Source organism: Ailuropoda melanoleuca, chromosome 13 (assembly GCF_002007445.2).
Source record: "Ailuropoda melanoleuca isolate Jingjing chromosome 13, ASM200744v2, whole genome shotgun sequence".
Classification (NCBI taxonomy): Eukaryota; Metazoa; Chordata; class Mammalia; order Carnivora; family Ursidae; genus Ailuropoda; species Ailuropoda melanoleuca.
The window spans coordinates 17,048,790-17,062,237 of NC_048230.1; the positions used below are offsets into that span (position 1 = coordinate 17,048,790).

Consider the following 13,448-nt stretch of genomic DNA (forward strand, 5'->3'; position numbering starts at 1 on the left):
TTAGTACGATAGGACCGGGGAGGGGGGGGATAGGCGTGGTGCATAAGAGCAGGCAAAGCTATCATGAGGTCTGATAACTATGTGATGGTCATGGAGATCAAGGAGACTGATGGGTTCAAGAGATATTTAGAGAGTAATAAGAGCAGAAGTCATATTATACAGAACCTTGCAGGCAACTGAGTATTAGTACGATAGGACCGGGGAGGGGGGGGATAGGCGTGGTGCATAAGAGCAGGCAAAGCTATCATGAGGTCTGATAACTATGTGATGGTCATGGAGATCAAGGAGACTGATGGGTTCAAGAGATATTTAGAGAGTAAAAAAAGCAACAGCACATGCTAATAAACTTGGGTAGGGGTATTAAGGGAAAGGAAGTAGTTAGGATGCTTTCAGGTCTTCTGACTTTATGCAACTGGAAGGTGTCATTCACAGAGACTGGGAAAAGAGGAAGCAGCTCTGTTTGGGAAGAGATGGGCAGATGAGGGTGTGGTGTGACTACCATGAATCTTGCCTCAGATATAGTGAGTCTGAGATGCCTTAAGGAGATCCAAATGGAAATGCTGACCAGGCAATTGGATATGTGGGTATAAAGCTCAAAGGAGTATCTCAGCCAGAGAAAGGTCTAAGACTGAACACTGAGGACTTCAGACTGACATGGGACTGGCTGGTGGAATGAAAAGGGCCTTGCAGGGGCGCCTGGGTAGCGCAGTCGTTAAGTGTCTGCCTTCAGCTCAGGGCGTGATCCTGGCGTTATAGTATCGAGCCCCACATCAGGCTCCTCCGCTGGAAGCCTACTTCTTCCTCTCCGACTTCCCCTGCTTGTGTTCCCTATCTGGCTGGCTGTCTCTCTGTCAAATAAATAAATAAAATTTAAAAAGAAAAGAAAAGAAAAGGGCCTTGGAATTCTCATATTTCCTTAACTAGTATATTTGTATATACTAGTTAGTATATTTGTAATATTTGTATATATGTACCTAGTATATTTGTTCTCACCCTATAGGCTTCCTCTAACACTTGGTGCTAGGAGAATTTTTTCTTCTATTTCAACTGGAAAAAATGTGTCAAGATGCTCCAAGTTCTAATTCCGAATATGTTTTTCAAAGAAACATGGTGTTTTGGTCACTGAACCAGGACTGTATTTTTTTTTTTTTTTTTTTTGCCATTGGAAAACATTCACGTATGTGTAAGGAAGGTGGTGGGGGCTGAGGCAGCTAACCATGATTAACTAAAGAAGATTCCTTCTGAGTTCCAACAGCCCCTTAACACGTGAAGTTTGGGAAAAAAATGTTATATAATCCATCTATAAGCTTGGGGACTGCCTATATTGTTAGCTCTGAAATAATATCATATTAAAATAAAATTAGGGCTAGTGAAAGCACTCACATGCATTTAAAAAATATTTTTATATTTTTATTTAATATTTATTTAAATATTTAATATTTTAAGTTGCACAGTTTAGCAACTTAATAAGGATAATCTTACGAACCTGTTTCCTGTTGTATGAATACATCTACTATTGCAGAAATTTTGTGGAGATTAGAAATTTATTAACATGCCTAACAACATTTAGAACATAGTAAATGTTATTATTATTAATAAAAGCATTTAAAAATAAAATTGCATTAACTTGCATTTGTTGAATAAATGTGCACGTAACTCTCCATCTTGAGGAAGTATACAAAAATAAGTGTAAGCATACCAAGCCTACTTATTCCACCTATCTCTGTTTTAGCTGTTTTCTTCCTTTGGACTGGACCAGATACTGTCAAGGAACATTAATAACTCTGTGCTGCTCTCTAGTGGTAAATATAGAATATAGTTTGTTAAATGACTGCTTTTTGATACCCTTCCAAACAATGAAATTCTAAGAAAAACCAAGAGAAAGTATTTAACTGTAATTTTCAGTCTGCTACACTGATAGCAGATGAAGTCACTCCACACCCTGCTATCAATTTATTACTTTAACTACAGATATTTTCATGGGAATAAAAAGCACACACGGATGCTTGTCATAACAGCAAATTTTTATCACTCGTTAGATATCATGATCTGTTACTGCATTATATGAAGTGTGGTTTAAGAAATATCTTGGTTATAGTGAACACACACACACATCTCACACACATACATCCCTCAACTAAAGTAGTCCTAAATATCTCAATTCTTACAAGACTAATTTGTTCAAATTTAGTATTTAAGTATACTTTTATTTGCTTAATAATTTAAATTCAATAGATAACAATTTACATTATAACATCCTAAATTTATTGTATAATACTTACAATATGGTAAGTGTATCCTATTATCTCAACAAATTTGAAACAATTGAAATCATTTCTATTATTTTGCAAATTATCGGTGAAGCAGTTGACTAGATAAACTGCTTGCTAAACAAGTGTTTGGAATGAGGGTGGGGGTAAGGGCAAGACTATTATTTATTGAACCAAAACAAATAAGAGAAAAACAACAATATGAACAAACTTAATGATAAAAGGATCCTTTCTCATTCTACACAGCTTGACATTAATACAATATTTTATTAAATTCTTTATATTCTGTATCTCTCCAAAAAGGACAGGAGGCAATTTTCAACAAAAGACATAGAATCACATTAGTAAAACAGAAATGGCAAATGAAATTAAAGAGAAATGAAAATGCAAATATAGTTAACTAGTTTCTTAACTAAGTTGCCGATATTGTGCTTCAAATTTGGATCTGAGCTTCCTAGCAACCACAGCAAAAAAAGAAATCATGATTTACATATTTCTTACAGTGAAGAGGAGAGTAAGGCTCTCTAATCCCTAAAAATAAATAAATAAATAAATAAATAAATAAATAAAAAATAAAAATCTAATTTCTCGTGTGGGCAACTAATGAGTGATATAATTAATAAACTCAACAAGAATTATTGCAAATTCAGAAATGAGCAGGTTTTATATGCTGAGTTTGCTTGTTTTTTTTGTACTTAGGAGAGGCTAAATGATGTACTTCAAGTTTAAATGATCCAACTTAATCCAAACTCTCCTAGCAGTGGAGAGATAACATGGCTTCAAATACAATTTCAAAAGCTAATGATGTACTGTATGATGACTAACATATAATAAAAACAAACAAACAAAAACAAATATAATTTCTCTCAACCAGATTTCGGATAAGAGTTAAATGGCACATAATTAAAAATATATAACCTTGGGGCGCCTGGGTGGCTTAGTCAGTTGAGCATCTGACTCCTGGTTTCGGCTCCGGTTATGATCTCAGGGCCCTGAAATGCAGCCCTGCATTGGGCTCTGTGCTCAGTGCAGCATTAGCTTGTCCCTCTCCCTGCTCTCCTTTCTCAAAAAAAAAAAAAAAAAATTCCCTTAAAAAAAAGAAATATATATATATCATATATGTATATGACATTTGGTTAAGAGTCTGGAATCTGTTATTTTCCTATTTTTTCCTATTCATTTATTAGGTTGAAGCTCCTTGAGGGTAAAGGCCTATCTTCCAGTTCTTGTAGGATCATTCACCGAGAAATGGTCATAGTGGACATTCAGTTAATACTAAAAATTTACTGATGTAGTAGGAAAACAAACCTCACCACTGGTGCTTTGGTTTTTTTTTTTTTTTTTGAAGTGTTATTTTATTTTCATTTTTACCTTGTAACAGTCTCCTCCAGGAATGATTTCCTGAATATATACCAAGGGACCTTCATTTCGGTTAATTCCTCCTAGGATCTTCAGACCAAGGCCTGTTTCCTTGGTAACTGTAATCATCTGAAAGGCAGGATCCCTAAGATAAAGTAAATTAGCATTCACAGATTAGCCTAAAGATCTGTGCCTACTTCTCTTTAAACTACTTGCTAAATCAAATTCTTAAATCTAGATAACACGAAATACTCAGTATATAATACTAGCAACGACATTTAGAAAAGTATGGTGATAGAAAATCAATCAAATGGATTGTTACCTCTATTATTTTTTTTCCGTAAAAACAATCAAAACATAGAAGAAATCACAGCAATAATGCTTATTTCTTTGGAGCGGAACAAAGAAAAATACCTTCAACATAGGATTTAAATAAATGTAAAGCTGTATCAGAGGTAACTGAAGAGATGTGTCTTTAGCTGACTTTTAGACTACACTGAGAGATCCCAAAATTAAAGATTTTAGTGAGTTAGGCAAGTGACTTTTTAAAAGCCATGTCTGTGGCTGTTTACAGCAAAATAAATATGACCTCTACTTGAATCTCAAAAAGTTTATCTTTTTAATTTAGGAAGAGTATTTTCTGATAGAAAGCATGTACTCCATTCATAATTTCCATCAGACGTAAGAGCAATGCCATTAGAAAAGGAACTGTCAAAAGAATTCTGCAAAAGGTATACCCGAAGGTTGTGTTCCTGAACATTCCACTCAGAGAGGAGACTTTTACTGGTCTGAGAGAGCTTGAACAGAGTTTGAAATGACGCTTAGGGCTGCCTGCTTTCCTGTGATGTACTCGGTACTATGCTAAGCAATATACATACATTATGCCATTCAACCTAATATTTATACAACTCCTAAGATCATTACCCTCATTTTTCTAAAAGCACCAAAATCTGGGAAAGTTAACTTGGTGGTCTAAGGTTATGAAGCTGGAGAACAGCCATGGAAACCCAGTTTGTCTTACTCCAGAGGCAAAATGTGGTGTAAGATCTGCTTGGTTGCTGTATTGAAAGCCATCGTTGAATTATAGGACTTTTTGCTATATTCAAACATATCAATAAACTGAAACTGCTATTAAAAAAGAGTTCCCTCATATCTTCCATATGATTATAGCTTTTGGAAAAAAACTTTCTTAGCTTCTGCCACAGAAATTCTAACTGTATCTTTAAGGAAGTGTGTATTCAAAATTTAAATCATAAAAAAAAAGAATGAAAGAAATTAAAATATAAAAAAAAAACCAAACAAACCCTTACAAACCTCCCTGCTTTTGAATATTTTGCTCTCTATACAGGACAGCTTTCAAGGTTGCATTTTACTGAATTAGGCTCTAGTGCTGGATGGCCTATCTGGTTACTAGGGCAACAGTCAATTAGCTAGGAAAAGAGGCAGTCAGGACTGGGTCCACAATGTTTCACTGTTACAAATTTCAGAAGCTCAGCCCACTCTTGATGGAATATTAAGTTGTAAGGACATAAAGGAGTGAAGCCTAGAAATGAGAGAGCAGATGAAGAGAGGGAATTAAGGTACCTCATTAGGTACCTCCCATAACTCCTTAAACCCTCCAAGTGGGAATTTCCTTCAATGGGTATAACATATAATCTTCACCATATATTATTGCTTCAGTAAAGGATCCCTCCTTTTCTAATGCCAACAGAATATTTGTATTTCATACAGCATTTACTTGCTAGGACCTTATTTTAAAACCCCCTTATGCCGGGACGTCGGTTAAGTGTCCGCCTTTGGCTCAGGTCATGATCCCAGAGTCCTGGGAACAAGTCCTGCATCTGGCTCCTTGCTCAGCGGGGAGGCTGCTTCTCCCTTTGCCTGCAGCTCCCCTTGCTTGTACATGCTCTCTCTCTCTGACAAGTAAATACATTTTTTAAAAAATAAAAAATAAAAATAAATAACTCTCTCATTTCTAGGCTTCACTCATTTATGTCCTTACAACTTAATATTCCAAGAGACATATGTCTCTTGTAAATAAATTACTCTCTGTCAAATAAACAAATAAAATCTTAAAAAAAAAAAGGTACTGGCTGAATAAACTATGGTACATTCACAGGATAGAATACTACTCAGTTATAACATGGTACAAGGAAGACACTTTTATACTGATGTGATCACCAGGATACAACTTAAATTTAAAAAAAAAAGGCAAGACCAAAAAGTATATATAATATGCTACCCTTTTGTTAAGAATATGCTGGCAGGTGGAACCTAGGAGGCAGAGCCTGGATATTTGGGAACATCTTGCCTCGGTCCTATGATTCTTTCTCATAGGTTTGATTTTGCCTTACGTAGTTGGACAAAACTCTGTGCTATCCCAGAAAGTAAATCTGTTCAGCACCGGGGCACAGAGCTCTGTGTATGGAGTTCTTTGCATACCAAACAAATGGGCCTGGCTTGTGTCCCTTGAAGACTGGAGTTTTCCAGTGCTCTCAGGAGGAGGTAACAGAGAAAGACATCCTGAATTTAACTGGCCTGATACTCTTCTCCAGGGAAGACCTATGAACCTGAGCTGAAGGGCTGGTGTGCACTTGTTTACTGTTATATACACATATATGTAAGCGTGTATATATTTATGTGTATTTGCTTATGGAAAAAGCAGCACTGAACAGGAACCGAGAATAAAAATGGTTATCTATAGGAAGAATGAGGTCACAGAGTGAATGAAGGACAAGAATGACTTCTCTGAATATACCTTGCTATATGTGTGTTACATGTTTGCAAAATGGCCACCAATTCTTCCCATTCCTGTCTGCGTGCCCTTTGGAATGTGACTTTGCTGCTCCTTCCATTAAAATGTAAAGTCTATATCTCTACCCTTTGAATTTGGACTTGGCTATCTGAATTGCTTCAGCCAATGGTACACCAGCAAAAGTGAGGGAAATAGACATCTGAAAAACACTTGGGCGTGTTGCTGAGAACCATTCCGCTATCATGTGAAAGAGCCTGAGCTAGCCTCCTGGAGAATGAGATCAGGTTCAAAGAGACAGCCATCCAGCCTTTCCAGATGAGGTGCCAGAACATGTGAATGGAGCCATCCCAGACTTCTGGTATATACTAGAAGAACTGCTCAGCCAACCTACCAAAACATGAGAACAAATAAATGCTTGTTCCTACCAAAACATGAGAACAAATAATGCTTGTTCCTACCAAAACATGAGAACAAATAAATGCTTGTTCCTACCAAAACATGAGAACAAATAATGCTTGTTGTTTCGAGGCATTTTGGGTGGTTTGTTACTCAGCAAAAGTTAATCTTACATTATGTTATTTTTATACTGGGATCATAAAATATTTTAGATATTTGAAAAATCAGATCCAATTTTTAAAAAGGCAATTTCTATAAGGAATTATAAAAAAGAATGCAGAACTTATCCTATACACTGATTTACATTGTAAGGTAATTATTGATCAACTTCCTTATCACGCTACCTTAGACCACAGTTAACTGTATAGAATTTTCAATTGAAAGTTCATTAACATTCTACATATTTCAAACTATGATAGCTCAAAACATATTAAATTTAATTTAAAAATTACTTTTCAACTAGACTGGATGATACCCCAGCAGATGTATTTTTATTCATGATTTTACTACAGGAGGCTTGGATTTAACTGGGTGAATGAATATCTTGATGAAGAGTCTAGAAATTCTTCTTTTCCTAAAAATGGAGAAGTAGAAAATAAATTTTCATGCCTTAAGAGTAGTCAAATTCGATTTCAACTTTGCATAAGAACATCACATACATGTATATACACGTTAGATATATTTTATATATTTTGAAGTACAGCACTTTAGTCACTGCTGATAATATCTGAGAAATACGAAGTTCAACAGACAGATAGGAGATATAGCTATAGGACTACATCCACATGATTATCTGTATCTATATAAAATCTGCATTTTCTGGCAGAGGTGAAGAACACAGCTAAGTCTCAGGTAACTTATAGCTTCCACCATTAATACACTTAAAAATCACATAATAATACAAGACTGTGACAAATATCTCTTGTCATCACAGGACTAGAAAGTTTATAGTCGGAATGTCTATAAAATAATTATACAATACACTGTTGAAAAAACCAGAAATTCCTATTGTCTTACCAGCTATCTTGAAGGACTTCCTGCAGATCTTATAGTACTTTGATTCATATTACTCCACAAGCTTCTTAAATGCTTTCCTATGAAAAGAAAAAAATATATATCTATGATTTTAATGTCTCATATAGCTCCACTGTGAATATTAAAGTGAATGGTGCAGTTTCACTGAACTAAAAAGTTGTATTTGAATACAGCTTAACCACTCTGCATAAGAAATAGGAATAAAGTACAGAAACTTAAGACATTAAGAACGTTTAGCACAACCCTCTTATTGAAGAAATGAATAGCTAGATTCAGAAATTGTGTGCTCTTCTCCACACAAATGAGAAACAGGAGAAACAGCCAGTGGTTTTTTCTAGCTAGCACTCAGGCTAGCTAGAAAAAGCCTAGAGCCTAGAGCATGCACCTTGACATCAGAGACACCTGGATTCCAATTTGAGCTTCTAGGCTTCTCCCAGCCTTATTTCTTCATAGGTATAGTGACTACCTTGACTGTAGTAATGGTTTTACAAATGCATATACATGTCAAAACTTATCAGATTTTCTTACTATAAATATGTGCTGTTTGTTATAAATCAATTATATCTTGGGGCGCCTGGGTGGCTCAGTTGGGTGAGTGTCTGACTCTTGATTTCGGCTCAAGTCATGATCTTAGGGTTGTGAGGCTGATCCCTGTGTGGGGCTCCACACTGGGCATGGAGCCTGCTTAAGATTCTCTCTCCCTCTGCTCCTCCACCCACCCCCTGGCATGTGCACACACTCTCTCTAAAAAAAAATAAAAATAATAATAATAATAAATAAAAATAAATCATATCTTAATAAAGCTAAATTTTAAAAAAATTTGATTTTCACTTAAAGTTGCCAGAATGGAAAGGGGCTGGGGACAAAATAGGTGAAGGGGAGTTGGAGGTACAGGCTTCCAGTTATGGAATGAGTAAGTCATAAAGAGACTACTTTATAAGAGTATAAACTCATAATGTTCATGAATAAATGGGAGAAGAGCCATCAGATGAAATGTCTGACAAATTTCTGGAAGACAAAGCATAGATGGTGAGATGATAACTCATAAAGGAGGACCAAAGAAGCTGAAAGCTAGGGGCAAGCCTTCCTAAACATTATTTTTTCTTTTCTTTTTTTAGAAAAGAGGATGTGCATACAAGCTGCGGGGGGGGGGGGGGGGGGGGGGGGGNGGGGGGAGGGAGAAGGAGAAAGAATCTTAAGTAGGCTTCATGCCCAGCACGGAGCCTGATGAGGGGTTCAATATCATAACACTGAGAGCATGACCTGAGCCAAAATCAAGTCAGATGCTTAACCGACTGAGCCACCCAGGTGCCCCAACTTCTTAAACATTTGTGAGTTTGAGCACACAGAGAGAAAATGGGAATATGCATGTGGTGTACTGGGGTGAACAGAGGTGGCATGCTATACCTCTGAGTTCCTGGGGGGAAATCAGTAACTCAGCACACCAGTACCTGATTCAAACCCAAATTCTGGCCTTAGAAACAGCTGGCAGGAGATGCAGGTTCCTCCTGAGGAACCCCAGAGAGGCTGAGGACTCAGAAACCCAAAGTTCTAGGGAGCCCAAAACTGAGGCAGAGAACTAAAACCAAGGCAATTATCCCAGCTCTTCTCTAACCACTGAATGAGGAAGAAATCACAGATTCTGCTGTAAAGAATGTGAATGGACCTTCTGGGAACCCAACATGGTGTTGTTCCACTGTCCTGAATGTTAAAATCCTGCTTCAACTTTCAGAGTCCCTGTGGTAGCAAGCAACAGGAACTGGGGAAGCATGCGGATGAAAAGCCGCAGAGAAATGAAGCCAAAGTGAGTAAGATCCCCATCTAGTGGTGATTTGTCCTAACTGGACACAGAGTCCCTAAGTAATGAACCATAACCCAGGTCTAATGGATATATTGTGGCTAAACTGTACAACAGATTTCACATAATGTCATACTTAACAAGGCATTTTAAAATTATTTCTATTTTAAAGTGTTAAAAGAAAATTTAAGTGTTTAAATTACTTCATTCACTTAAAATGCCTCACAATGTCCTAAATCCTGGAGGTGAGATTAAATAGCAGAGTCTGTCTCCGGAGACAGTCAAATAAACAGACATCAGGAAGGTGCTAAGTGCTCTGACAGTGGTGTGCACAGAGGGGCTGGGGGCCACTCAACCCAGAGTGGAATCATCATTAAGCACCAATGTGGCCAGGCACCATGTTAGAGGATTTTACCCTCCCTCAAAGGAGCCCCACAAGGCAGGTATTATTACATATTTATATTTACATAAATGAAAGCTATTTACATAAATGAAAACCACATCATGGAGAAGCTATGTGACTTGTCCATGACCACAAGGCTAAACAGTTTTAAAGCAGAATGTGAATCTGGTTCTCTTGAGCTAAAAACCCAACCTTTTTCCACTACAGCATGCTGGGAAATGGATTTATGAGGAAAAACTTCATTCTCTGAAAATACAGGATGAGAGAGTATTAACAGTACTAATTGTCTGTCTGTACGGAGATGATACTGTTGATTAAACTAACAGAAATGGGTTTAATTTTATCGATCCAAAGAGCAGTTTTTTTTTAATAAGCCAGGTATTCACTGTCACATCCTTAAACCTTAAATATCATAAAATACCTTTCCCTTCCCTCTTTTATTTATTCCCTATTTTTTCTTTTACAGAAGCTAGCAAGCCCTTCAACCAAAAGGGGTTCTGTAATGTTACAAACACACACAGACACACACAGACACACACACATCAAACTTCACATTAATGAATGACACAGAAGGAAAACATTCTATTCTTTTACAAACAATATGCCCATTCAAGGAAAATATATTGTTTTTCTAGTTTAGTGACTCATAAGGGGGAAAATGTGAGGTCAGCAAAAAACAGAGAAAGTGGAACACTGAGGGGACAAAATTCTTGTTTTATACAATAAATCTACTCCAGAAAACTTAAATTAGAGCTTTACTTTGATTAAAATTTTAATTCTATATCATCAGCAATCTCATTAGATAAAAAAAATCCGCCTGTGATGTATATGTTTGACTAACAGACTTAATAATTTATATTCCCAAAGAGATGGCATTCAATACTTTCTAAAACTAGTTCTTTTTACTAGACCAAAAATAGAGAAAATAAAAAGGAAAGAGATAAAAACATCTGGCAGAAAAGATAGTAAATATTAACTTGATGAAATTACAGTATTGAGTGAATATTCATAATACTGATAATGAAATAGTATGTTTTAGTTTTTTTTAAAATAGCTAATACATTCCAATGAGGGATGTGTAATGGATGCATATATGCATCCTATCTCCACACCATTTCCACATACTTAAGTATCCACTGTTTTTGTTTCTTGTGAATACTTCTAGTTCCTTTATGCATAAACAAATATGAATAAATATTGACTCCTTTGCTTTTGTTTCAACTAGGAAGGTAGGTTACAACCAGCACGAAGCATCCAGCTGTTCATGCTGTGCACTGTACAATCCCTGAGGGTATGGGTCATGTACATGATATAAACAGGTCCTCTGGTGTATGCAGTAGTCCTGAATACTATAAGCATGGCTGTGCAATCTGCTGGTTATTTATTTTTTTAGTTAATGTAGAACCTGGAATTATTTCCATATTTTTCCATAGCATCCTAATTCTTTTTTTCTTTTTTTTTTTTTTTAAGAGAGGGAGAGGAAGAAACTTAAGCAGGCTCCATGCCCAGTGCGGTGCCCAATGCAGGGCTCAATCCTACAATCCTGAGATCATGACCTGAGCTCAAATCAAGAGTTGGATGCTTAACTGACTGAGCCACCCAGGCACCCTCTTATTTCTTTTTTATTTTTCATAGCTCATGGCATTCCATTTTATGAAGGGACCATATCTATTTATTCCCTTATTGATAGATACTTAAATTGTTTCACATTCTTTGCTATTATAAACACGCTATAATAAAGCCCTATGTATAGATCACATCACATGTGCACAAATTTTTCTGTATGACAAATTCACAAAAAGAGTATCATCATTTATACACACTTGATGTTTTGATAGAAATTGCCAAACTGCCCTCAATCATCAACTGCCCTAATTTACCATCCCTCCAATAATAGTGCCTGGTACTCCAAGTTCTCACCAACATGGTGTAATACATAACTATTGAATTTTTGACAATCTTGTTGATAAAAGCAGTATCTTAAGATCTTAAGTCTGATGAAGCCGAACATTTGTTTTTATGTTTTAAGAACCATTTAGTATCTCCTTTTATGTGAACTGTATTTTTTTACCTTTTGCCATTTTTTCTCTACATGGTTAGCTTTTTTCCTGTCTAGTTTCTAGAAGTTCTTACGTCCCAGGGAGACTATTTCCTCTGCCTGCACTAAGAATTGCAAATGTATTTTCCTCCTTTATTCTTTTTTTTTTTTTAAAGATTTTATTTATTTATTCGACAGAGATAGAGACAGCCAGGGAGAGAGGGAACACAAGGCAGGGGGAGCGGGAGAGGAAGAAGCAGGCTCATAGCGGAAGAGCCTGATGTGGGGCTCGATCCCATAACGCCGGGATCACGCCCTGAGCAGAAGGCAGACGCTTAACCGCTGTGCCACCCAGGCGCCCCCCTCCTTTATTCTTAGTTATAGATTTTGTTGTTATTGTTGTTATACAAAGGACTGTGGCTAAATTTATCAATCTTTCATGATTTGGGAGTTTTAAGTCAAATGTAAGCCCTTATACACTCCAAAGTTATAAAGAACTCTCTCATATTTTCTTCTAGTATTTTTATAGTCTCATTTAAAAATCTTTGATCCATTTGAAATCCATCCTAGTATAGAGTATAAGGTATAGACCCAACTCTTATTTTCTCCCAAGAGCATCACTCAGTTGCCTCAACATTATTAAGGAATCCATTTTTTCCCACTGATTTGAGATTAGACCTTTATATCAAATCTCATAAATATTTGGGTTTACTTCTGTACTTTTTATTCTGGCCCATTGGTTAGTCTATCTTAATAACGGGGGCTTTATAATACATGTTTTGTATCTGGTAACTCCCTCATTGCTTCTTTGGTTAATCAAGTTTTCCTGGCTATTTTTGGTTGTTTATTTTTACACATGAATTTCAAAAATCTCATCTTGTTTACAAAGCAAAACAAAATAATGCCAATTGTTGGGGAATCATGTTAAATTTACAAGGTAATTGAGAAAGTATTGGTATCTATCTTTATACGGTTGAGTCTTGCTACCCAAGAACTGGTATGTTCTTCCATTTGTTCAAGTCTTCTTTTGTGACCTTCTGTAGCGTTTCAAAGCTGTCTTCATATGGGTTTCACACATTTCTCATTTAATTCCTAGGTCTTTTAATTTTCTTGTTGTTTACTCAATGCCTTTAAAACATCTACTATTTACTTAAAAGTATGTAACAAGTTGTGTAGTTAAGGAACTCTAAAGCCATTTAGTTGTTTGTCTAAAGTGGAAATGAACCAGAAGTAAAGGGAAGAAAGACGAGGTGTGGCAACAAAGAAGGAGAGATGTGTGGGCTCACTACTAAGCCCAAACAGTACCTTCATCATCATCACCAACATCACCACCACCACCAAACTGGGCATGGAGCCTGCTTAAGATTCTCTCTCTCCCTCTGCCCCCGCCCCCC

At 36.5% G+C, this 13,448-nt stretch overlaps 1 protein-coding gene across 5 annotated transcripts in view; it reads right to left on the minus strand.

Moving 5' to 3' along the window:
• STXBP4 (syntaxin binding protein 4) overlaps positions 1-13,448 on the minus strand; it is a 165,937-nt gene that overhangs the window by 146,956 nt on the left and 5,533 nt on the right. For all 5 annotated transcript variants that reach the window (XM_034641790.1, XM_019806273.2, XM_034641789.1 and 2 more), the window contains exons 2-4: positions 7,798-7,874; positions 7,233-7,354; positions 3,642-3,774 (exon numbers count right to left, since the gene is read on the minus strand). In XM_034641790.1, coding sequence (XP_034497681.1) covers positions 3,642-3,774; positions 7,233-7,279 — 180 coding nt within the window. In that variant the 5' untranslated portion in view covers positions 7,280-7,354; positions 7,798-7,874. The remainder of the gene's footprint in view (positions 1-3,641; positions 3,775-7,232; positions 7,355-7,797; positions 7,875-13,448) is intronic.